The following is a 27002-nucleotide window of genomic DNA, read 5'->3' as shown; positions in this document are numbered from 1 at the left end:
TTGGATTTCCCGGGCAAGAATATTGGAGTGGGTTGCCATTTCCTATTCCTGGGGATCTTCCCCACCTAGGGATCCAACCCACACCTCCTGCCCAACAGATTCATTACCACTGAGCACCCAATGAAGCCCAGGGCTGCCATTACAAAGTATCATAAACTAGGTGGCTTAAAAAGTGGAAATTTGTTGTCTCACAGCTCTGGAAGCTAGGAGTCTGAGATGAAAGTGTTGGCAGGGTTCTGATGGCTATGAGAGAGAGAGTGTTCTTTGCCTCTTCCCTAGATTATGGCAGTTTGCAGGCAATTTTGGCAATTCTTGGCTTGAAGAAGCATCATTCTAATTTCTGCCTTCATTTCACTTGGTATTCTCACTGTGTTTCTCTGTCCTAATGCCCTATTTGTACGAGGACACCAGTAATACTAGATTAGATTCCACTCTAATGACCCTGTCTTTTTTTTTTTTTTTTGTCAAATTAACTACCCTCCCCAAAAGAAAACCAACTCAAAGAAATATATCACAAATTATTTGCTAAAGTGACATCAACTAGTTTTCCAAATAAAGTCACGTCTGAGGTAGGACTTCAAGTTAAAATTTGGAGGGGACACAGTTGAACTAAGACATATGGAATAGTAGAATCCCTGTTTGTTTGTTTGTTTTCAAAATTTCTCTGAGTACTTTGATGATTGGGCAACTTTGGGGATCCTCTGTTTAGGGATCAGCTTCCCTCTGAGTACACGTTGGGTGTCCTTATGTTCTTTCTTCTATGGTTACTCCAAGAAGTTCTTGGGGCCAGTCTGAAAGCTCCAGATGGTGTATCTACAAGGATGAGTTATGCTTTTTTGCTTCTAGGCTGATATTAATGGACATTTTGATAGAAGGCTAGTGTCCTGCTAGGAATCTTTCCTGGGGTCTCAATGTAAAAATCTTAAGTGTAAAACTTGGTGAATTTTACATATGTATATACTTGTAATCACTGCATAGAGCAAATATAAAATATTTATAGCTCTGTAGAAAATCCACCTGCCAGTGCAGGAGATGCAGATTTGATCACAGGTTGGGAGGGTCCCCTGGAAAAGGAAATGGCAACCCACTCTAGTATTCTTTCCTGGAAAACTCCATGGACAAAGGAGCCAGGCAGGCTACATTCCACGGGGTTACGAAGCAATCGGACATGACTTAGTGACTAAACATCAGCGTTAGATTACTAGATCCCTGTCTGTCATTAATACTCCCATCCACCACCGGAAGATTCTTTCACTATCAGGGTGGTCTGTTCTTCAAATTCCTTTACTACATACTCTTTTGTGCTTGTCTTCTTTTATCAGCTTACCATCTGAGAGACGTTCTGTGTGTAACCAGTGTGTTCCTTGTTATTCTTGTAGAGTATTTCATTGTATGAATAAGCCACACATTATTTATCCATTTTTCTGCTAGTGAACACTGGAATTTTTCCAGTTTTGGTATTATGAATAAAGCTGCTATGAATATGTCCTTTTGGTGAACATATTCAGTCCTTTCTCTTTGATATCCACCTAAGAGAGTTATTACTAGATCATAGTAATATGATCTTATATAAAATCTTATATAAAAACTTGGTTGATACTGCCAAAAAGTTTTCCAGACTGTGTGTTTGTGTGTACATGTGAGTTTGTACTCTCAGTAGCATATATTTAAAAGTTCTTACTGCTTTAGGTCTTCTTCATGTCAATGTCAATGCCAATCTTTAGCCATCCTAGTCGGTATATAGTATAACCTGATGTGACTTTATTTGCAATTTCTTGATGAGTAAAGATGAATACCTTTTCATATATGTTCATTTTGTTGCTTATTTATTTTGCTATTTGGATATCTTCTTTTATGAACTGCCTGTTTGAATCTTTTGCCCAATTTTAATTGGGTTGTTTCTTTTCTCTCTTTGTAACAATTTTTATTAGGTTGAGTATGATATCTTTGATCTTTCTATAGCAAGTAACTTCTTGGTGTGTGTAGCTTAGTGTCTTGGGGAAGAGAAGTTCTTAACTGCAATGAAGCCTAATTCATAGATTATTTTCTTCTGTGGTTAATGCCTTTGCATCCTGTTCACTAATCCTTTCCTACTTCGTGGTCCCAAAGACTTTTAAAACAGTAATGTTGAATATAGTAGTCTCTGATGATGTCTGATATTTTGATAAATATGATCAACTTTGCATTGTAGTACCAATTTATTAGCTTTTGAGATCTTATCCATTTTTATTCATACAAATTAGTTCTGATCTCTCAGGTATAATTTGAGTTCCTTTGATGTTGGTACTGCTTTTTCTTAGGAAAATATAAAACCCAATACTTAATCTAAAGTGCTGAACTTAAGGTATGCACATTTTGTTGTATATGTTCAAGTAAGTCATAAAGAGTTGAAAACTATTTGTTAAGAAAGCAGCAAATACATGATTAACATATTACAAGATTTCATTGTGCAATATCTGTCATTCTAAGAAGTAGCATACACACACACATACACATGCAGAGGGCAAAACATTTTCTTAAAGGATGCTACTTTAAATCCTTTGTGTTTTTGTTTCATAATTTAAAAGCATTTTATCTTGTGAATTTAGAATTTAGATAAAAGTAAAGAGAATAATGTAATGAACTCCCACTGACCCATCAGTCTGCTTTTAACATTTATCAACATTTTTCTATTTGATTCTTCCCCTACACATCTTTTTCTAGATTATTTTAATGAAATTCCAGGACTTACTTTTTTATCCGTAAATATTTTATGAAGCTTTAGCTTTAAACCTTTTTTGGGAACAACTGCCATTTCATTATCACATTCAACAAAATTAACAATAATTTCTTACCTAGTCCACATTAAAATGTCTTACTCATTGGTCTCTTTTAGTTGTTATGTTCAAATCAGAATCCAAGCAAGTCCTCAGGTTATGAAGTGAATCCTGAGGTTGTTAAGCCTCTTTCATCTTAGCATTTTATAAATTATAACTTTCTGACTTGGTAAAGTTAATGAACATATGTACCATTTGCATATGAAAACATACATAATTTCCTCTTTGTTTCTGTTCCTCTGACTCTCTCTTCTCTGAGTAGGTATATTAAACACACATTAAATTAGAAAAAATACTTTGAAATAGATCACTCAGTGAAATAATTGTATTATTATTTATTAAGTTTTCCTTAGACAACTAATTTAGGTGACAAATTTGTTTTCCACAGTGCTTCAGATGTTTCTTTAATATCACTAAACATTTTAGTCAAAATTATGTGCTTATATTAACAAATTTATTTTCTTGGAGCTTGATAGTTCTTGATATCAATTTCTTATACTAAAATTATATATGACATTCAAGCAAGTACAAGTTCATAATGCTATAATGTTATGATCAAGATTGAATGGCATCATAAACCACAAAGTTTCTCTTCTTTTATCTTCATTTATAGTATATGTACTTAATATTTTGTATTTTAATCTCAGGTTTTACAGAGTTGGGATAACTATCCACAGTGTGTCCTTCTTGGGCTTATCCTTGATTATTCTTACCTGTGCATATTGTATGAAACTAAAATTCATTCTCATGTCTGTTTTTCCTCTTATCTTTTTATTTATTTTTCCATTTTTACTAAAACTTCAGTTATTCTGAGGATCTCTAGTATATATTTTTTTCAGCTTCACTTAAAATAACAAAAATATATAACCTTATTTTATTTTTTGGTTTAAGAGATATGATTCCACCTAAATACACATATTTCTTCATATTTTGTGATATTATCTTTGTATTATATTGAACATTAATGACATGACAATGTCATATGAAAAAGGAGAAACTATCATTTCATATAGAACAATTGCTTTATGGTCATAATATACAAAAAATAACTTTAATGTATTTCTCACAATGTATCTTCACACTTCTCTTAAATAGTTAGATAAGTACTTTTTATCTGTAGTTTAATATATAAGCACTGTCCACAAAGATGTTGAGTTTTTATCCTTTTGTCCAAAGTATCATTAGTTACTCTAAGAACGGCAGCTGGGGTTTCTTCGTCATAGTTCAATTTTTATTCCATTAAACCATTACTATTGATGCACTTGAAATATTTTCCTTTCAGTTAATTCTTAAAATTATGCTTCTATTTTCAGTTAATTCTTGAATAGTCAGTTGTGTTTTTTTTTCCCCCCTGCTTGAGTTATTGGAAAACTTGCTGAAATATTTTCAAGTTTATTTTCTGAAAACTGAATTTCTCATTTTGTTAGTGTCAGCTAAGCCAGTTACAAATAGTTCATTTGACTTTCAGTAATGAGAAAGTTCAAGCGTGCATTTTGTTATACAGTAAAAGCAAACAATGAGTATATGGAGAGTATATAAGATTCTCCAGAATCTTTTCTTGCATAAAATTTGTCCAGTGTGATTTTTCTTATGTATGAGAGTTAATATGAAATGTTAGTGACATTTTAACCAAGAGGGATAGAACAGGTTAGTGTACTTAATTCCTAACAGGATTTCATTTTTGCGGGTATTTTTTGTTTTCTAGTGGCTTTTCATGGCCTCCCACTGAAAATCAAGAAAGAACCCCACAGTCCATGTTCAGAACTCGGCTCTGCCTGCAGTCAAGAACAGCCCTTTAAATTCAGCTATGGAGAAAAGTGCCTGTACAATGTCAGGTAAAGTAATTGAGTGTATAGTGAGCACCTGATGGTTCTTACAGAAACACAGATTTACCATAATATAAAATCTCAAGTCGTATTTTATAAGAGTTACATCTTCAACATGTAACAAGCTAATTAGGTCATATGTTGAGCAGAACTCAAAAGGACCGTTTACTGTCTGATCATATACTTCTAGAATCATTTTAAAGGAGTAATTTTTATCCAGATCATGAGCTGCTTTTCCACAACCGTTAGGGGATGCATCCTGAGATTGTAAAAAGGGTCTTAGGTGGCATGAGCAGGTACCGAAAGTTCAGTTCTCATTAGAAAGAATGCATTATGCACTTTAGAGTTTGTAGGGGGAAAACAATGAAGCATTTGGCAGGTCTGAACAGTACATTAGTTATCTGACAGGCTTTGCAGATGATCTATAAGATGCATTCATGGACAGTTGCAGTAAAGTTAGAATTTTATAAGGCTTAGCAGAGGCTATTATCTGTTAAAAACCCAGTTGTTCCTTCTGATGATAATAAAGGGTGGAGCAGTAGAAGTACATTGTTCCTTTGTTGGAAAATTTGATAACATGTATGTTCATTAAAAACCCTTCACAGTAAATTGCATTCTGCTACTTTTCATATTGGCCCCTAATTGCATAAGGAAAAAGTTGGCTCTGTATATTGTATGTTATTACTCTCAATTACAGTAGAGACATAGTCCTTTAAAGGAGTTAGTTTAGAAACTTATAAAAATGATTACAGATATTTGCGGTCTTATAAATTATGTTGATTCAAGTTCAAGTTCATAATGCATTATGATTCAGAGGAGTCTTCTGTTTCCTCAGATTTTTTTTTTTTTTTTTACCTATACTCTGTTTCCTTCTGCAGAATAATGTTATTTTTTTTCCCATTCTTTAAATCGAAGCATAGCTGAAGGTTAGAGGTGTATAATATAGTGATTCACAATATTTAAAGTTATGCTCCATTTATAGTTATTATAAAATACTGGCTACACTGCCAGTGTTGTACAATCTGTTCTTATAGATTATTTTACTCCTAGTAATTTGTACCTCTTAATCTCCTACCCCTATATTGCTCTTCCTGCTTCCCTCTACCCACTGGAAAGCATTCACTTGTTCTTTGCATCTGTGAGTCTACTTCCTTTTTGTTACATTCACTAGTTCGTTGTTTAAGATATTTAAGATTCAAAAAACTTTGGTTTGTATAGTTTCATGGTACCGACCGGTGCTTGGATATTTCATTACTATTTGTTCTTGCAAACTTGTCTTCTACATCCTCTTTCCTAGACAGTTCACCAGAGTCTGAAATGATAAAGGTGGTCCAGTTGAACTGCAAAGCTTTTATAAGATATATCTCTTATAGAAGCCTACTATTAAAGCATACTGAGTTCAGATAAAACAGTATTGATCAATCTCAGTTTTATTTTATCACATTTTTAATTTTTGCATTTTCTCCTTATGAATAATACTGTGTATTCACAGAGTAATTATTTAACATATTGGAGAATTTTTAATTAATAAACCAAATAGGTATAGAATTGTCATTGCATTTTAGCATTGATCAGAAGTGTGATTATGGAAGAACTACTGGTTTATAGACATATTTTTCAAAAATGACATCTGACTTCCATAAATTAATGGTAGAATTACCTGTGTATTTTGAGATTCTTCTCAAAGACCAATAATTCCCACAGTGATTTATTGGATTAATTCTGTTTTTTCCATTTCTATATGAACAGTGTAACACAGTATAGCATTTTATGAGAAAAAAGTAATATCCTAGGACAGAAGTTGTATCACTGTTTTTCACATGGGAATGAGACAGGTGAACCATTTTATAAAAGAAGTACATTCTCATTCAGAAATACTGGTAAAGGAAACAGGTGAAACCAAATAGTATGAGTTTGTGGACTTTGCTGTAAAGGAAGAAAGACTTATGCAGCCCATACTCCTCTACTTCTGTAGTTTCATGCGTGGATGTAATTCTTTTGTATGGATGGAGCAACAGGATAAATTATTACATAAGTCAATTTTGTTTTAAGTTTCTTTTTTAAAGAAAAAATATACTGGCAAATGCTTTTTATCTTAAAAGGAACAGAGTGTTTTAACCTAGATATTTTTTGTTCAGAAACTTAAATATAATTTGTTTTCAATAAAGTATTTTTAGATTAGAAGAATTAGTTAAATCATATCCCTGAGAACTATGCTAAAGACTGCAACTTAAATTCATAATGTGTATAAAAACAAGCTTACTCATTTTATTCTTTTGTAATTATGTTTAGAAGTTAGACTGTGATAACAGGATTTTATTCTTAAGAACATTATTTTGTGCCTATTCTTATGCTCCAAGAAGGTTTAAATATATCAGAGACGTTTTAATTTGCCTCATAAATCTTTATTATCTCATGTGAGGAAGTTAATGCCAGGCATCATTTATTTTACACTAAAAGAATGAAAATAAGGCAAAAGCATCGGCTTAGAATTCTACAACAAATAAAGGCGAGTCAGGTATGATCTGCATCTCGTTAAACTGATACGACTTCTTATTGTAAAGTCTTCTGTAATGTAGAAGGATTATAATATCAGAAATATTTAATGATCTAGAAAAGATCTATGAAACTTGCTTAAGGAGACATATCAAAAACAGATGGTAATGGGGACTTCCCTGGTAGTTCAGTGGTTTAAACTCCACACTTGCAATGCAGGGAGCATAAGTTTGATCCCTCCTAGGATCCTGCAGTGTCTCACAGTGTGGCCAAAAAAAACAACGAAGAATAGATGGAAATAATGTCACTGCTTTTGCTGACAGAGATTTTCCTTATGTTATGTTGTTTGTATATGTATTAAAAATAGATGGTTTATATTTGTGCTGTTTCCAAGTGATAGATTATCCTATTTTCTGTTTAAGTGTGTGGCTGTTTTGATGATTACATGTTTTGGAATTGCAAAAACCAAAAGCCATACCATTCTAAGCTTCCTTGGGACTTTAGCCTGAAATATTTTTTTCTTTCCTTGACTGTTTGGGGTGGGGACAGAGTTTTAATTTTTCCCAAGAAACACACATTCTCTTTTCTCTTATCTCTTGGGTAGTGCCTATGATCAGAAGCCACAAGTGGGAATGAGGCCCTCCAACCCCCCAACACCATCCAGCACTCCAGTGTCCCCCCTGCACCATGCATCTCCCAACTCAGCTCACACTTCAAAGCCTGACCGCGCCTTCCCAGCTCACCTCCCTCCATCGCAGCCCATCCAAGACAGTAGCTACCCCATGGATCACAGGTAAAGTGCAAGTACCTTATAAAAAAAATTTATTGGAATATAATTGATTTACAATGTGTGTGTTAGTTTCTGCTATACAGCAAAGTGAATCAGTTATACATATATCTACTCTTTTTTTGATTCTTTTCCCATATAGGTCACTACAGAGTATTGAGTAGAGTTTCCAGTGCTATGACATATATCCTTATTATTTATCTATTTTATCAATGGTAGTGTGCATTTGTCAGTCCCAATCTCCCAATTTATTCCTCCCTACCCCTTATCCCTTGGTAACTGCAAGTACCATTAAAAAAAAAAACAAAACAAAAAACAAAGCAAAACTGTTTTTAACATTCTTGGAAGAAATTCCTTTTACCACTTCCTAGGACCTATAGTAAATTCAAGGCGAGTGTATTAATTTTGCACATCTGTGCAAAATATTTTTAGAGTTTGCTCTGTCTTTAGCTATAAATAATTTGTGGAGAAGGTCATTTGTAAACATTCCTTTATAAACATTTAAATTGGTTGCTAAAATGGAAAATTAATCTATATACTGACATTTGAACATTTCCCTTTCTCTTTGCTTGAATTAAATTGCTTCACTTAAACTTTAAATCAGATCATCCCATTTTTATGAGCATATGTGTGTACTTGAAAAATAAAGTTAGGAGACTAATTTTAGTAGATGGCTTATGGAATTAGGTTCTTTACCTTAGACTGACTGGTTTAGCTGTACATAGTTTTGCAGAAGAGAACTTATATGATAGAACTCTCTTTCCTCCTTTGCAAGTGATGGATATTTAATGTCAGTAGATGCATGACCCTGAACACTGAGAATATAACATTAAAGTGATAGAGACTGAATTAGTATTCCTTAGAAAGGAACAAGGCAAGACACAACATAGAGAACGTGCTATGTCAGGTAATTCTCAACTCTTAGAGATTTAAAAATTTGTGTTTAAATAAAATATTGAAGGACCCTTAGAGGCCTTAATAATACAACTTAAAAACACAGTTCAGTTGTATACAGCATTTATTTTTTCCCCTTCTACCCTGTACTTATAGAACAAGTGGTGTGTTGGTAAATGGATAACAATAGGATCTATGGAAGAAAACCCAAAAGACTTTGATCTGTAGCATTTGATGAGTCTGTGATGTAAATATTGCCCCCATGGCAGATTCCAAGCTATCAGTATGACAACCCTGAATGTGGAATTGGAAAGAGATGTATAGTAACATGCCATGAAATAGTAGTATTTCTACCAAACAGATACAACAGGCATAATCTCGAGAGCATGGTTAGCATGCTGTTGTTGTTCAGTTGCTCAGTTCTGTCTGACTCTTTGCGACCCCATGGACTGCAGCACACCAGGCTCCTCTGTCCATGGAATTCTCCAGGCAAGAATACTGGAGTATTCTTTCCCTTTCCCAGAGGATCTTCCCAACCGAGGGATTGAACCCAGGTCTCCTGCATTGCAGGCAGATTCTTTACCTTCTGAGCCACCAGAGAACCCCAAATTTAACAATAAGCCTGTGCAAAGGGGTTCTGACACAGCATTATAAAAATAGCTCAGCCCAGGAATCCTCCAGATCAGCAAAGGAAACCCAAAGATGGGCCACTGGCAACTTTCTGAAAATAAGGGAATACTCAGCTCTGCTTTTTATAGATTATTTAATGGGACTCAATCTCAATTTCAGTCACTCTTCTGATATGAAAGGATAAGATGAAAGCATTCTTTCCAGCATGAAACCAAATAATAATGTTTCTACCTTGGTTTCCATCCCTGTGTCCTCTTGTGCTTTGGTTATGAAACGCTGTCCATTATCTTTTTCTTCTCACCCTGTGGACCTGAGACTTTCTCAGAGTGTAATGGTATGAGCATCTGTGTAAACAGTTTTGTAAATACAGATGAAAGAAATCTTATTGCCGGGTGGGCCATTAAACAGATGCACATTGTGTAGGACTGATGGGGGCATAGAGAGGACGATGCAGAAAAAAGCAAGTTTTGTTTTGTCTACTTCTGGGGACTTCCCAGAGTTCTTGGTACCAAGCCTCTCTCCCCCTCAGACGAGGGTCAGAATTAGAGGTGGAACGGTTGGCGCTCTCTGAAGTTCTCTCTTATGGAAGGTGACTGCTAAACAAGCAGTGTGGCTGTTTTTAGGTGACCTAACTAGAGCTGCCATAGCCAAATCCATTTGAGCGTCTCTACTTGAAGTCAAATATTTGAGACTGTGAACAGCCGGCCCGGAACTAGGAGAGGGAAGCTCAGGTCTTTTCCCAGTGTCCCCCGCGGAGCGTGGAGGCCAGTACCAGCTGGCCCATCCCAGGAAAATCTCTGAAGCCGTATGTTTCTGAGGAGGATTTCTTGGAGAGCTCTCGCCAACAAATGACAGTCCCTCAGTTATAAATGGCAAATTTGCTCTGGGAACAGATCCTGTCCCCAAATAGCCCCCTCCAGCCCAGCACCCAACCTCTCTCAGGGAACACTTCATGGCCAACTGGGCTGCACCCCACTTCCTCTCCTCTGCCTCTCTCTGCTCCTCGGCCCAGCCCTTTGGCACTTTTCCCTGAACTCACTGTGCAGGAGTCCTGTCTCTTTTTCTCTGTTTCCCACCACTTAGACGCTGTTTTTCTATACCCAAGAGTTCATCAGCGTGCTCTCCTTACCCATGCACTCTCTTCCAGAAGCTTCTGAGTCCGTTTCTCTTTACCATCAGTCATAAGAACATCACCACAAACTTGTAGTTTCTTAGGAAGCATATGTGTGTTGATATATGCATGGTCCTCAGTGAGTAGCAACTGGAATCACATTGACTCCTGCAAACAAATGGCTTGACTTTTTTTTTTTTAAACAAAGCTTTTAGCAGAAGTATTATTAACTTCCTTGTGTGGTTTCCCAAGTGAGCAAGAGTTCTTATTTTAACTTCAAGTTACAATTTTCCGATTCACTCCTTGACAGTTCTTAATGATAATTTCTGTTTCTTTTTTTGGCTAATGAAATAAGCAAGAGAAGGGAAATGAATGCAGTGCCAGTCAGCCTAATTGTTTGGCAATATCTGAGTTTCTAAGTTGGTTTTCTGCAGGTGTAGTTGGAATTTCAGTGCTTTTCATGGCAGCTGGCGAGGCTAGAGTTAAATCACAGGGTGGAGTGTTCTGAGAAACGCTAAAGCAATCGCTCCGCCATTCTTTTGCTTTTCCCTTGTTTTCATTTAACGTTACCAAAATTAAATGTTAACTCTCCAAATTAAAGTCACAGGAATGCTTTTAGAAGGGTGCAGGGGAATTAATAGGCATACATTTGCTCATAGAAATGTCGGATAGGTTATTTTTAAGCACTCCTGGGCATTTTAGAGCACTTTTAAATCTTTAATTAATCCACATCTTTGTGGTGGGTCAATGGTATTAGGATGAGACACACAGAACTGAATGATGATGTGATGAGACAGTCAGTACGGTAGATAACCAAGAAGGAAGGAGTGTAGAAACTTACCGTCAGCCTTCTGCCAAGGCCTCGGAGCTTCCACATGACCTAACATCATGACGTGTTGCAATGCTATGTAATGCATGAATGTTCTTTCCATCTTCAGAGGTCTGCTGTAATATTTTATGCTTATTTTCATCGACCTGATATTTTGTCTGAAGCTCTCGGAAGCCAGTGTGTTCTGTGTTGCTGTTTTGACAGTAAAGAAGTGGTCTTTAAAAACTAGCTTGGATTTCATTCTCTATAATATTGCCCAGTTTAATTTCTCATTAGAATACAGTGTTCTTTAGGACATTGTTGAAGATGTAAGAGTCCCACCCATTTGAAAAGAAAGCCATTCCTTTCTTCTTTCCTCAGTAATCGATGATAAGAAATGGAAAACCATTAAGGAGGTTTTTATTTGGTTGATATTTTGTTTGTTGATTAGCTTGATAACAATTAAAAGATAGAGGATGCAGTTTGAGATCAGATTCTTTCCAGAGTCTCTGTTTTGCTTTTTTTTCCCTTGTCTATAATTATTTTAACTCACTTCATAAGGAAATTTGGTGAGCTACCAAGTTGATTTCTCACTGGGCATTTTAACTGTCAGGGTATGTATTTCTTGCAAATGGTACATTGCTCTCCTTCGCCTTACTTGAGGCACACCTTTAACTTCTGGTAATACACTGAAATGGTGCTGATGGAACTAATTAGAAGAGGAACACAAGGTGTATTATGATTAGAAAGCATATTGCTACTGACCCAGGAAGGAGAAATCTCATCTTCATTGAAGATTTACACTTTGGGTCAGTCAGCTGGTGTCATGTTCACTAACTAAGCGATTAAAAATTGTGCCAGTATTTTTAAAGGCTATTTCTTGTTACCTTTTTATTTGAAATATGCTCTCTTATTTCCTAGATTTCGCCGCCAACTTTCTGAACCCTGTAATTCCTTTCCTCCTTTGCCAACAATGCCAAGGGAAGGACGTCCCATGTACCAACGGCAGATGTCTGAGCCAAACATCCCCTTCCCACCTCAAGGCTTTAAGCAGGAGTACCACGACCCAGTGTATGAACACAACACCATGGTTGGTGGTGCAGCCAGCCAAAGCTTCCCCCCTCCTCTGATGATTAAACAGGAGCCCAGAGATTTTGCATATGATTCAGGTAGGCCTGTGCTTTAAGTTACATTTATGATATCTTTTCAGTTGCTTGTCGCTTTCATTAGTGTTGGCTGCAGGTTAGGTGGCTCCTGGCCTTTTTTTGGTTGAAACTTTCTGATTTATTCCTTCTTTGAATCTTTCTCTTTATGTGAAGGGTTGGACTATCAAACTATTTTGGCATGAGTCGATGGTTGAAATAGTGTCTAGGAATGAAACCTGTTTGAGGAAAAGTACAATTTGTAAAATTAAGCTCTCCTATCTCAGGCCAGGAGAGTAATAGGATTGTTCTTTTCTAAATTCTGGGCTTGTTTTTCTATTTGCTCCTGTGGCATTATTTAATGACAATATTTACAGAAAGTAATATTCTGTACTAACTTATTGCTTATTAACTATTTTTTTCTTTATTGGTATGGCAAGATTCCAAGGCACGAATAAGAATTCTTCTATACTGGACAAAGAATAGCAAAAATAGCAATAATAAAGCTTAGCTGTTGTCTCACTGAGCCAGAAAGGCCCTGCTAAGTATGGCAAAGTGGAGAATTGGGTTACCTGGAAATAAAGAACATTTTTGTCTATTGTTAATGTTGCCAAAAACTTTGCCAATATTCAATGTTGAGAACTCAGAAAAATTACATAATCTGTATTCATTTTATTTTACAGAATGAATTGAATACATTCAAAATGAATCACATTCAAAATACACTTACGAAATGAATTGTCTTACATTCAAACAAAATGAATTTGTTTTACAAAATGAATACATTTTTCGAAATCAAGACACCTGCCTTTCAGAAATCTTGGGAATTTTGAAAAATAGTATGAAATAAAAGCTAATGCTTCTAAGAAGGGCACCAGGCAAAAAAATTGCTAACATTATTGTAAGCATGATCAATAGATGGTTGTAGACTTAAAAATATTTGAAAGCAAAGTGACTTCCTTTCATGTGGAAAAAAGTTATGGATATTCTTTATGAGGGAACAATTGCTTCTCTAGGCATAACTCTGCTGAGTTTTTCTATCAGTTCCACTTGATGAAGGAAAACTGTCTCCTGGTCTTGCTTCCTTGTCTTAAGTTAACTTCTATAAAGTTACCTATTTTATTATAAACTGATCTTAAAGCTCAGCAAGAAGGAGCCCTACTGAGAGCCTCCTTCCGGCCATCCTTTCTCATTGGACAACAAGTTCAAAGAACTAAGAGGAAGTTCTGCTGAGAGATTCGGACTCTACTTCTAGAAGGTACACTAGCTACCCAGGACCCATGCCTTCCCTGCCCAGTCAGCCCTGAGTCTACTTCCAGGACTGGAGCAAGTTCATCCCAGGCCTGGTTTTCCAGGCAGAGCACATTGCTCTTGTGTATACCTCTTAAGTCCAAGGAGGTGGCCAACGGGCAGCTGTTTGTGAGAGGATGAGGATGGAGCTTGGTTGTACCCATAAGTTTGGTGTGTGAAGCTCCTGTGGTATGGAGCAGTGTGGGCTTGAGGGATATAGGAAGTGAGGCAGGAAATAGGGTGGGCTGGGGTCTGAAAACTGAAAACTGGCTCCATACCATTTTCTCTTTCAGTTCTCATTCTAGAAATTTCCCCAAAGTCTAGGTTTGACCTGGCCTTCCTAGTTGCTATGTTATCACATTTTCAAATAGGAGGAAAGAACATATTTATTTATAAGTTTGTTTGATTCATAGTTTTAAAAGTTTTTTTAAAGATGTTTTTGATATGAACCATTTTTTAAATCTCTATTGAGTTTGTTACAAGATTGCTTTTGTTTCATGTTTTGGTTTCTTGGCTGCCAGGCATCTGGGGTCTTAGTTCCCCAACCAGGGATCAAACCTGCACCCCTTGCGCTGAAAGGCAAAGTCTTAACCGTTGGACCACCAGGGAAATCCCCATATAGTTCTAAAAATTTAAACATATGGTGTGAGGGACTTTCTTTGAATGCTTGTCCTGGACCCTGTAATTTCAAGACCAACCTACAATGTACCATAGTGGTTATAGTTTAGAACCTTTTATATTTGTCCATGATTTATGCACATAATTAAGAACCCTGCACTACCATCGGCTTTATTACAGATAAGGCTCATTTTTTTCTGTAAATTTCTAATCCTGTTAACTGATGTTATCCTGATTCTCCAAACCTCATTTTAATTTGCTACACAGTTTCTTGAATTCATTGTGATTTCAAGAATCTTGGCATGTAAATCATTTAAACTAGCCCAAATAATTGGTTCAGAAGGAACTGCAGGGCATAGCATTTTTAGAAATTTCTTCATGTTTTCTAGAAATGATTTTATATCTCAGAAAGATTATAATTGGAATAATTTTCTTGATTCTTTGGTTTTCCATCTATTTATATTATATGTAAATATGCATATATTTATATTAATACAACATTCTCCTTATATTTATATCATATATAAAATCATATATAACATGGTATTGAGAATGTGTAACTTTTCTTAAGAAGATGTGAACCAAATAAAAAGATTTAAGTAATCCAATGAGGGGGGAAAAAAAAAGAAGAACTGATACGGTGAGGTTTAATTGCTTTAGTTTTGGGCCATATGTAATATAGAGTTCTAAGTCAGTTGCTGTTTGGTCCTCAGAGGCACAGATTCAGTTACTTATAACCAAAAAAGGATAGTCCATGCTTTTGCTCAGCCTGCTATCATCAGATACCATCAATTGGAAAGCTTAAACAGCAGACATTTAACTCTCACAGTTCTATAGGCTGGAAAGTCGAAGATCAAAACTGCCAGCGGATTCATTTCCTGATGAGTCTTCTCTTCCTGGCTTGCAGATTGCTACTTACTCACTGTGTCATCATGTAACAGAGAAAGACAGAGCTCTCCTCTCTCCTTCTCTTCCTTTAAAGATACTAATTCCACCATGAGGGCCCCACCCTCATGGCCTGGTCTTATTCTAATTACCTCTCCAAGCTCTCCTCTCCAAATACCGTCATGTTAAGCATTAAGGCTTCACAATGAATTTTAGGGAACTTGATCATTCAGTCCATAAAGAGTGCAATATCCTATTTTAAAGGTACATAGGGCATCTTTTTTTGTAAGTTACCATATACCTTGCAAATGACTTCTGGAACATTTGTTTAATATTTAAGAAGTTGTTAATGTAACTTTCTCCCCTCTAAATTACATTTCAAGTTGTTAAAGTTGGACAGTACCTTTGAATTCTAATTTCAATATTGCCAATAAGATACAGTTCAGTTTTGCTTGAATAAATAGTAAAATAAATAGTTCAATAGTAAAGTTACATCTTCTGAATGGATGTGGTCTGAAGAACTATAGTAACTGTAACCAGGGCTGATGAAAAATTAACCTGTGCCTTTCAAAATGTGTTATACTGACTACCCACTTGCAGCAATTAGGCTGACACATCTGCATATGTCCTTCATTGCTGTCACAATATGATCTCCAGATATTTTGTTTTATTGTCTTTAGTTCTTTCATCCTCGCTAGCAATTTATTAATCTTTTTTTTAGAAAATATAATGTATTTATCCCTGAATTATTGAGTGCTTAGTTCACTTACTGATGTTGAACAAATAGCACATTAGAAAATACTTTATGTAATCTAAAGACAATGCGAGAAACATTTCATAATCCTTTTATTCAGCATCTATGATCCACAGATTGTCCTTTAAGAAGGCCTCTAGAACTCTTCATTGCTTAATTCAATATAACATAAATGTTGTGAAAATAAAAGAAGCTTTGTAAGTGAAAAGGCAACATGATTATGCTCTAATAAAGCCTGACATTAATTATGACATGGGAAATGGAAGGTCTATTAGTCATAATTATAATTACAGGAATGCAATTTCAACTGCTGAGTATTTAAGCTAAAAATTACAAAATATTATGTTAGTAGAGTAGAAATTTTTATGAAGAGAAAGGGAAAAAAACTTAGATCAGAGGACTCTGAAAAGATAAAAAACAATTGATATTTAGGGCCAATTTGATGAACCAGTACAATATGATCATGATTATAATATTAAGTTCTCAACAGTCCAGTACAATAATAGATGTAATTATCTATTATTGTTGTTTTCCTTCTCTGTTTCTCTAGCCTAATATCGCTGCACAAAGCAGGGACACAGGCTTTTTGTTGGTTGGTTGGGTTTTACTGAATCCAGTCTGATTTCTTCTTTTTTTGTCCCTGTGGCTGAGTTCAAAAGAATTGAGTAAGCACTGTGCTTCATATGGATACAGTGCTCTATTTAAATAAAATTGTGGCTGTTTTCCCGTGTTCATACTCGCAGAAGAGGTTTTGCAGATTCTGAATGCCCAATGAGGTAAATATTTTAGATATTCGCAAAAACATATTTTGTTAGAATTTATGTGTTCATTGACTGGTCTTTTGTTTTGGTTTTGGATAGCTAAGGGTAGTATTTTTAGGAGGGTGGTGAACACATGACACTAAAATTTAACTCAAGAAAATATCAGCACAAAATGTTCATACACTTTGATCAGCTATTTTCACTGTCAGAAAATTATCTTATGGAAGGGGAGACACATGATGAATATTTAGTGGTGGAGGAATATCATAGAGTAATTGGTAATGTAAGTTATGGCTCTCAATAGCAAATATTATGCAGTCATTAGAAGCCAGACTTTTAATAATATTTAATGAAATGACACTATTGCGTAAAAAAATTATACACGTCAAGTGTGGCTCAGGTAAAAATAAGACCCAGTATAGAAACACTGTAGCGCTATATAGGCAGTGATAATATAGTCAGTATCTACTTTGTCTATAAAGTGCTTTGTCTTTTAATTATGCTTAGTACAGCTTTTCTAATCAGAGTATTAAATTGTCAAGTATCACCCAATTTAGAGTTGAAAAAGAAAAGTGTTCAAGTTAATCACATCAGTCCTATAAGTAAAAAGAACACTAAATAAAGAAGGACATAGTCTCATTTGTTGCAAACCTGGCTTCTATTCCTTTGTTTCCAGGGCTGCCTTAGAGAGGGAGGAGAATGCATATGATACCTGGTCGGTTTCAGGCTCATCCCTGCGCTGTGCTTGAAGCCCCATTATTTAATGCTGTTATGTTACTTTGCATTTGCGGTTGGTGACTAAAAATCTTAACCCAGTAGTTGATTGAAGAGGTGATACATTAGTAAAGTGTTTTTAACACTCAGGGCCTATTCTGTTACTTTAATTAATTTGAAAAGCTGCCTCCCCACCTTGTGTTGGAGCAGTTTTAGCCAGGAGCTGGGAATGAAGAAGGGAAAGAACTTTCAGAGACAGGAAATAAGAAAATGGGGGAAAGTGCATGCTTGTAGCTTTAGGAGGGAAGGAAGCAGTTCTAAAGGGTGGGGGCGAAAGCTGGGATCATGTTTTCTAAAGAAAAGGTTTCTGTATTTTGTAAGTGTTTTTTAGGGTCATTGTGTTTTTTAGTGTCATTCCTTCTGGTACTGATGAGTCCTTTCAGTTTGGAGGCATGACATATGTATGTGTTGGCAAATGCGGCATTATTTTCAATTGGGAAATTGACACAAATAGTTGTTTCATAGAATCATAAGTCTTTAAGCTCATGAAACTCTTGGGGATCACCTCATTGAAATTCCTTCTTTACACTCCACTGTAGAGATAAAATGTCCAAGGCTCATTCACGTTAACTACCATCAGTTGCATAGTTCTCCTGTGAAGCAGCCAAAACTAGAACTTATTCTTAGTGTACAGTTTACAGTCTTTCTATATAATTGTCCAAAGTAAAGTTTTTTAATTCATAATTTGTTAGATGTATTATTTATTCTTTTCTCTAATTTTAGCCTGAATATTTGCATATGATTTTGAAAAGCTCTACATGATGCAGGGCAATGAAAGCATTTGCATTAAAACCTAAGGTATGCTTTTTCTAATTTGAAGGTATTCATTTCATGTTAGATAGTCCTCAAATTTTATTCTGGTTGTTAGGTACTCACTGTTGTAAGACAGGAAAATATAAAACTTCAAATGATATTTTGGATTAAAATGTGTTCTGTCTCCTTTTTAAAAATGCACCATAAACATTATCAAAATTTGAGATTGTCAGATAAGTGACTTTTCCTAATAGTTCTTCTGAAAAAGGATGAATGATAATTAGAAGGAAAAGTAACAAATCAGTGTCATCAGTTCAGTTCAGTCGCTCAGTCATGTCCGACTCTGCGACCCCATGAATTGCAGCATGCCAGGCCTCCCTGTCCATCACCAACTCCCGGAGTTCACCCAAACTCATGTCCATCAAGTCAGTGATGCCATCCAGCCATCTTATCTTCTGTCGTCCCCTTCTCCTCCTGCCCCCAACCCCTCCCAGCATCAGTCTTTTCCAAAGAGTCAACTCTTCGCAGGAGGTGGCCAAAGTATTGGAGTTTCAGCTTTAGCATCACTTCTTCCAACAAACACGTCATAGCCAGCTCTAAAATTCTTTGATTATGTAAACTTTGAGTTTGTCTGAGCCTTCTTTCTTATTGCACTTCACTCTGTTAAAAACACTTGATCACTTGATGGCTTAAAATGCAAGAGTCATTTTCAAACTGGTGTCAGCTCAATCTATTTTTTAGTAGAAAACTTATGAAGAACTGAAATATGTAAAGAAAGCTTACATTTGGAAAAATAAGATGGGCCTTTTCTCACTTTCAATTTTAAATCCAAGCAACCCTTTCTACGTTCTCCATATACTTCTTCATCATCTAAGGACTTTAATGAAGGCCAGTAGACAAACCTTCAAATTTAGAGAATAATTATCTGTTCTTAGCATGTAGAAAAATTATATGTAGGCAGAGAAATGATCAAATAAATGCAAAATATTTAGCTCATGTTAAATATGTTAAAAACTAGAAATGTGTTTAACTTTCAACTGTTAGAACTGACAAATATATCTGGTAGTCACATAGGCCCAAGCTGGCACTGCAGTCATCAGAGTTAAATAGTCTTGGGTTTCTGAAATGGTGAGAGAAAAATTTTATGTTGTAAATGTTATTCTATGTTTTGCTGTGTTGATGGGTACTCATCTTAAATAGCAAAGAAAATAGTGAAGTAATTCCTAACACTGCTCTTAGTGAGCATTCTTGGAATTTTTCTTGTAAAATTTAGAATATGATTTTAAATTTATGGGATGAAATCAATGGCTAGTAGAGCAAGAAAAAGATAATTATTTTCTGCAGCCACATAGAAATATGAGTAAATAGTGCTTTATTTTGGGTTGAAGATGATTTGTCAGGGCCTCATCAACTGGTTCAACTTGCTCAAAATTAAAAATAGACAATTCAGAAGGCTAAATTTACTCAGCAGTTTATTTCTAAATTATTACTATTATGATTGTTACTACTACTACACTACTACTACTGTAGTAATATCTCAGGAATTCTGTCATCAGGATATCTTTTTTTTTTTTTAATGATTCCTGATTATTTACTTTATAAGAGGAGATATGTATTTTAGGGAAATTGGCCTCATATATGTTTTATGATAAATATTCTTACATGCTTAATGAACAATTGATCCATACGTAAGTAAACAACCAAAAATATTATTCAAGAAATAACAAGGAGTGGAGTGAAGGCAAAAGAAAACTGTTGAAAATGCTAATTAGATTTAGATGGAACAGTAAGAATAGAAGTAAGGGCTCCTGATACTCGGAGAAGGCAATGGCACCCCACTCCAGTAGTCTTGCCTGGAAAATCCCATTGATGGAGGAGCCTGGTAGGCTGCAGTCCATGGGGTCGCTAAGAGTTGGACATGACTGAATGACTTCACTTTCACTTTTCACTTTCATGCATTGGAGAAGGAAATGGCAACCCACTCCAGTGTTCTTGCCTGGAGAATCCCAGGGACAGGGGAGCCTGGTGGGCTGCCGTCTATGGGGTCGCACAGAGTTGGACACGACTGAAGCGATTTAGCAGGAGCTCCTGATACTTATTTTACACTTTCAGGTCTCCCATAAAGCTTTGTCATTTCCAAAATGGAAGGCCTCAAGACAGATAATTATAATTCTAATTTTTAAAAATACAAAATACAACGTTTGTAAATATTCAGCTTTACTTCATCATTTTTACTTACCTATCTTTGAACCACCATGGAAACTAGTTCTAGATACTGAAGTTTTTTTTAAACCTTGAAAAAAGAATATTATTTAAGAGTTAGTAATTGAATATATATTGACTCTTCAGCAGTCTTGTTCTGTTCTGTATTTCCTGTGGATGACATGTTGTAGGTTTCCTTATCATCTCTCCTGGCTATGTCAAGTATTCTAATTTTAGTTCAAAGTTAAATATGCTGGTAACTTTATTTATTTACTATCATTTTATTTGGCAGATATTAGAAATTAGAAGATAAATATTAAATTATTATAACATCATATTAGCAAATCTTGCACACATTTAAAACCAAAGACCATGCATTTTTCGTGTTTCTTCTCATTCCTTCTTCTGTAAGCACAGTGAAGATTCCTTGAGAAATCAGTTAAAGATCTACCCAGGGATTGTTGACTGCAACCAGTTCGCAAAATGGCTTCAGGTCACTGGAAGAAAGAAGTATTTTCTTCCCTTCAGGGTCAAGGACCAAGTTACAGATGGCTGATAAAACCCACGATATGTTTTGACAGTATTTGGTAGTGGACTGGGTCTTTACAAATTGTTCCCATAATTGCTCATAAATAGCTTTTTTCCCTCCTAAAAACTCTAGATATTTTTAAGTGTTACCATCTTTAGTAATTTCCAGTGTAGTGATGATTATGGTTCCATGAACTTTGGCTTTTTGTACCTGATATTTAACACTCCCAAAGGCCAAGAGTTGGCCCTACTCCATGACAGAGCATCGTTTGCTTATGGTCACATTTTCTCCTGAAACAAGGCAACTGGTTTTTTTTTCCCTCTTAACATTAAAACTGTCACTCGAAGAATTGGAAAATCACTTGGGAATTTAAAGGAATGAGTTATTGGATTGTTCAGAAAATGGTAACATCTTACCTGTTTCTCTGACATCCAAAGATAATTTTCTTTTATTCAGCCAGTAATTTGTGGATTAGTAGGTCACATAATCTCTGATTTTTAGGTGCTTCAAATGTGAAAAGTGATGGTGATGTCTTCCTAATTGATCTTGTTATTATAAGAGAGGTCATGGATTGGCCTCACAACTTGACATTGCCTTTTTTTGCTTATCAGATCTCACATGAGTTTTCCTATTTCAGTTCTGAGTGAAAATAGCAAATCTCTCCAAGATTTGGTCCACTCTGTCAGTTTTTCTAAGAAATACTTCAATATGCTCTAAATCTACAGTTACAGTAAGTGGCATTGGCTAGTGATTTGATTTGAGAATTGAGACCATGGTCTGGATTTACTCTTTATGCATTAACACAGGTCAAATGGACAGGGACTGCATTTTAAGTCAGTAATGGAAGGCTGAAGGCTGTTTTAAACCAATCATATCAGTTTTACCCATGACTGATTGATCCCTAGAGGCAGAGCCCTGTAAGCATTTCTCCTACATGAATGGACTCTATAGAGCCTGGAGTTTCATTCATAAAATGGAGACTGAAAGGAAAAACATACAGACACACACACACATACACACTCTGACTCTCTGGAATGTCCATTTATACAGAGCTGAAGGGTGTAGTGTTCCATCAGCTGCTGCTTTTGCCAGTTGCCTGGAAGTAATGATTAATGCTCATTGGTCCTGCCTGCATGTAACCTGACCCTATGTAAGGCCGTGCAGTGTTCATAATGTATAGTGAACGGAGAAGACAACATTCTCAAATCAGAAACATAAACAGGAACTGGTGGGTCTGAATTCCATTCAAATATGTCATTTCAGCCACACAGTGTTTGTCTAACTTGGATTTTACAGGCAGGAAAGGGGGAAGGGAGGGATAGTTGGCTTGTGAGCTGTACTAGCGTGAAAAAAGGGAATTAGAATGGGGAGGGGAGTGTACTTTTTTAGGGTGGGATTTTTAGTTTCTTTTTAGAGAAAATGACCACGATGCTTAGGCCCAGAAATGCTTATTCCAAGTGGGTGAAATGAATATACAACTGTTTTCATGTGTGCAACTTTAAGATTTGCAATTAAATGAGACAGTTTAAGGATGTACATTTGAATCTCTCCCTGTGTGTGTGCTTCATAAAAGTGAATAAGAGAGGGAAATAAATATTTTTTTTACGAGTGTATATATCTGAGTATATATTTTTAGGTTTAGAATATTGTTATAGAATTTTTTATACTCTATCCTTTAGGGACTTAACTATTTAATAGTTTAGAGAAAAAGGAGACTTTATATTTCATAAAATATTTTTACCTAACGTGTATAACTTAATGGAAATCTTTTCAAGGAATTTTTGTCAAATAGCTGATTGTTTTTGTTATCTTGTATATGCATTTTCTATTGAATTGCTTCTAATACAGTCTTGGAAATTTTACAAAAACAGCTATTCAAAGGCACATGTGAAAAACAGAGCGAGGCAAGACTAAAAGAACGACATGCATGTGTCATCGTGATGTATTTACTGTTCTCTGAAGTTTAGAAAAGTATCCTTACATGTTCCATTCTGCTAACCCTTCCACTCAGTGTGGGCGCTCACAGTTCACTGTTTTCATTCACTTGTTTTTATTATTCTTAGTGTTAAAAAATAAAACCACCCACTTTGTATGACACTGGAAACATTATACTAAAGCCTGGACCTGTTAGCTATTTACTAACTGGTGTCATTTTGAGCGGGCGTCGTTACCTCTTTTGTCCTCAGTTGCGTCATTCATAGAAAGGGACAAATGATCCCTATACTTTTGTGTTTTTGTGCAGCAGTCCATGGGGCCGCAAAGAGCTGGACACGACTGAGCGACTGAACTGAACTGACTGAAGGATTCAATATGACTGTGCTTGTAAATGTTAAAGTATTAAGGGTCCAGGCAATTATAATAAGGATTTCTGTTGGTATGATTTTTATCTCCTAGAGATTTCCTCAAAGACTGTTGCTAGTTCTTGAATGAAATGCCACCGTTACATCTAACATTTACAAATACACTTTGGTGCTAAAGGATAAGACAGAATAGAGAAGTTCTTATGTTAAAGCAATCATGTTGTGTATGGCCAATAAGATACTATAGTATTAGGATGTTTCTAATGTAGTGAAACAATCCTACTCAACTTACTACTAGGACTACCTGTGTTCAAAGCAAGTAGATGAAATCATCTGAATATTGTGGTGATCCAGGGAGAAATGAAAGTGAGAAGACAGTTCCTGGTGTATTTGTTTCAGATCACGTGGATTCCAGAAAGGGAACAATTCAGTATTGAAGCTCATCATAAAAAATTCCCCCACCTCAGAAAGTTTGGAGGGGCTTGTTTGGGCAACTAATGGTATCTTTTCTTTTAAACTTCTACTGGTTGTCAGAGTACAGTAATATCTAATATTAATAAATAGTCAAAGTTAAAATTGTACTTATTTTATGTAACTGTATTTCCTATCATTTCAGCTTTATTTTCAACTCTTAACAACAAAACCTCCACAGGCTTATAAAACTTGTAAAACAGTGAGCCAACTAGATCACAATAAACCAATCCTGTTTGAAGGTGGTGGTTATTTGTGTAGGATATTGTCCTCACCCTAAAAAGAGATGCTTCCAAGAGAAGTCTGTGGTAAAAGTCTGTCCTGTTATTTTAGATACGTTGTTGTTGTTCAGTCAGTCAGTCATGTCCTACTCTTTGCCACCCCATGGACTGCAGCACTCCAGGCTTCCCTGGCCTTTAGTTCTTTTAAATTACGTAGCCTTTAAGATTTAAAAGCATCTGACTGCAGATAACTGTTTAAGCTTTTTTTTTTTCTTCTCTTTTTTAAAGCTTTGCAAGCACTATTCTGGGTGTACAAAGACTGACATAGTTCTCTTTCTGTCCTCAAAGTATGTTAGCAGTAGATTCAGTACATCTGAACTGTGACAAAAGAAATATCTCTGCAGATTTTACATTATTCATTTTTACAGTTTACTAAAAATCCTAATGACAAATTTCCCATCTGAGTGTGAATGAAGTAAAACTCCAGCTTTTCTGCCTTCTTCACATGAGTTTCAATGACTAAGTTATTACATTCACATACAGATTTTGTGAGTGACAACAGATACCTCTTATAAAACTCAACATTTTAGCCATCACACTTGATTTCGCCACACTTTAATTCAAACATACTGGTACTGGGCCTTATTTTTAGAACTAATTATTTTCAGGTTTGTTCCATAATAGAACGATTGTATGGGTGTAAAAAAAAAATTTCTCACATTAGCATCTTTTTCAGGGAACTTCATAAAATATGTTTTTTTATCACCTATAAAAATCTATTCACGTGGCAAGTGGATATGCAGAGGCAAAGGATGATACACTATGTATGTGAATAGTTTTGCTTTTAAATACATCCTTACGAAGTTTATGCTATTTACATACCCTGGAAAACCTTTGGATTTTAAATGTTAAACTGTGAGTTTGCCAGGAAATGAGTAGAAACAAAAAAATTAAATTTAAGACAGACAAAACTTAGGCAAGATCTGTCATTAATACTCATGTTTCTTGAATGAAATTGATGCCATTATTTCTTGGTACAGCTCAATATTTTTTTGGTAAATGTTTTTGCAAAACTTATTTAAACTCCTATGTTTACATTGAAATACACACACACAGAAACATATTTCTCACCAAGTACCTGTTAATTTCTGATGTATGTCAATACACTCATTTTGGCCCTTCGCTTTTTTTTTTTTTTTTTTTTTAATTTTTAAACTTTACATAATTGTATTAGTTTTGCCAAATATCAAAATGAATCCGCCACAGGTATACATGTGTTCCCCATCCTGAACCCTCCTCCCTCCTCCCTCCCCATACCATCCCTCTGGGTCGTCCCAGTGCACTAGCCCCAAGCATCCAGTATCGTGCATCGAACCTGGACTGGGCCCTCCGCTTTTAATGTGCCAAATTTTCCACTGTCATCCTTATGCATTAAACAAATTTAGGTGGACCTGATTTTCTCACATCACCTCCTCAAGGAGTTAGTTAAGTGTGTAATCAATCCATTCCTGCATTGCACACTGATATGAAAGTAAAAATCACATTAAAATACAACATCCAGTGTATTCCTATTTTACTGGGATTTCTCATTTACTCTTTGAGATTTGTATGCTTGATTAAGTTATCACACCGATTATTTTTTTCAGGAATTTAACTACAAGCATCAAATGAAAGCAAGGTGCTTTCTCCTCTTAAATAGAATTTGCAATCTGGAGTGTTTTCAGGTTTGTACACTATTTGATAACAAACAGTTTCAACACATTGTAGGGATGTCTCATACAAATGTGGCAGATAGTTCCTCTCTGATCTGGCCTGTTCAGCTCCTAGAAATTTTAGGCAAACCATGCCCTGAAGAGGAACCTTCATTCTGTACTACAGGGTGGCACTTAGGCAAACCAGAAAAGTGCCTGGCAAAAGCACAGCTGCACTTTGTGAGCAGATCTTTGGTAAAGCTTCCCAAGTCAGTATTCTATTTCCCAATACAGCTGTAAAATGCAGGTCAAGAAACAGAAACTGAGTTTTTAGTTTCATACCTTCACATCTTTATTTAAAGGAAATTTTAACAGTATGACTAAAGGTGAAGATTTAATCAAATCAGGTAGTTTAGGGTGTCAGTTTACTCTTAACTTCCCCCCACAGTGTTTAGGGCATTAAAATAACAACAGTGTTTTGCTGCTTTGAGTTTTTGCAGCATATTAGATCAGCTTTCATCACCATGAACTCATCTGTGACAAATTATAAGCAGTTTAGTTTCTGCAAGCTGATTTGGCTGTGTCTTTATGACATGTTCTTTGATCCATAAGTTTCAAAATTAAAAAAAATTATTTATCCTAAATTAAATATACCTGATTCAATTTACAGACTGAGTTTAAAATTTTTTAAATGAAAGTCTAAATATAGCAACAAAATTGGGGGATAATACTGTAAAAAGGAAGCTTAAAAGAAGTACCTCCAAATATTTTGAAAATATAATGGAGCATCTCACTTAAACCTTATACATCATAAATTTATAATGAATTTAAAATCAATATTTTAAATATCACAGGTTAATATATTTATGAAGAATATTATGAGTAAGCATATGAATAAGCAATGTCAGCCATCTCAGTAGATACCTTATATAAGAATAGAAAATTAAGATACAAAAATAATTTTGATACATAATTACTTTTTGTTGTAAGTACTGTGGTTCACACGCTTTAAATACTTATGAGATTCACTTAAAAATAGATTCTGTTAATAATAAGTACCTTGTATTAAATTCTTAGTGTTCTCAGAAACTGGGTATAATGTTACCCATGGCTTGTTCCATATGGTCTTATCTTTGAAGGAAATCACTGTGATTCCCATTTTACAGATGTGGAGGTTGAGAGAGATGTTAAATAAATAACAAAATGTTTTACTCTCACAAAATATCAGAACTGAGATTTCAAA

The 27002-nt window shown here is 35.4% G+C and overlaps 1 protein-coding gene across 5 annotated transcripts in view; it reads left to right on the top strand.

The window, feature by feature from the left end:
- Positions 1 to 27002, top strand: part of ETV1 (ETS variant transcription factor 1) — a 97483-nt gene that overhangs the window by 47885 nt on the left and 22596 nt on the right. For all 5 annotated transcript variants that reach the window (XM_019958475.2, XM_019958474.2, XM_070787547.1 and 2 more), the window contains 3 exons: positions 4522 to 4651; positions 7743 to 7931; positions 12290 to 12537. In XM_019958475.2, coding sequence (XP_019814034.2) covers positions 4522 to 4651; positions 7743 to 7931; positions 12290 to 12537 — 567 coding nt within the window. The remainder of the gene's footprint in view (positions 1 to 4521; positions 4652 to 7742; positions 7932 to 12289; positions 12538 to 27002) is intronic.

The sequence above is a fragment of the Bos indicus genome, chromosome 4 (genome assembly GCF_029378745.1).
Source record: "Bos indicus isolate NIAB-ARS_2022 breed Sahiwal x Tharparkar chromosome 4, NIAB-ARS_B.indTharparkar_mat_pri_1.0, whole genome shotgun sequence".
Taxonomy (NCBI): Eukaryota; Metazoa; Chordata; class Mammalia; order Artiodactyla; family Bovidae; genus Bos; species Bos indicus.
This window is presented reverse-complemented; position numbering and strand designations above follow the sequence as displayed.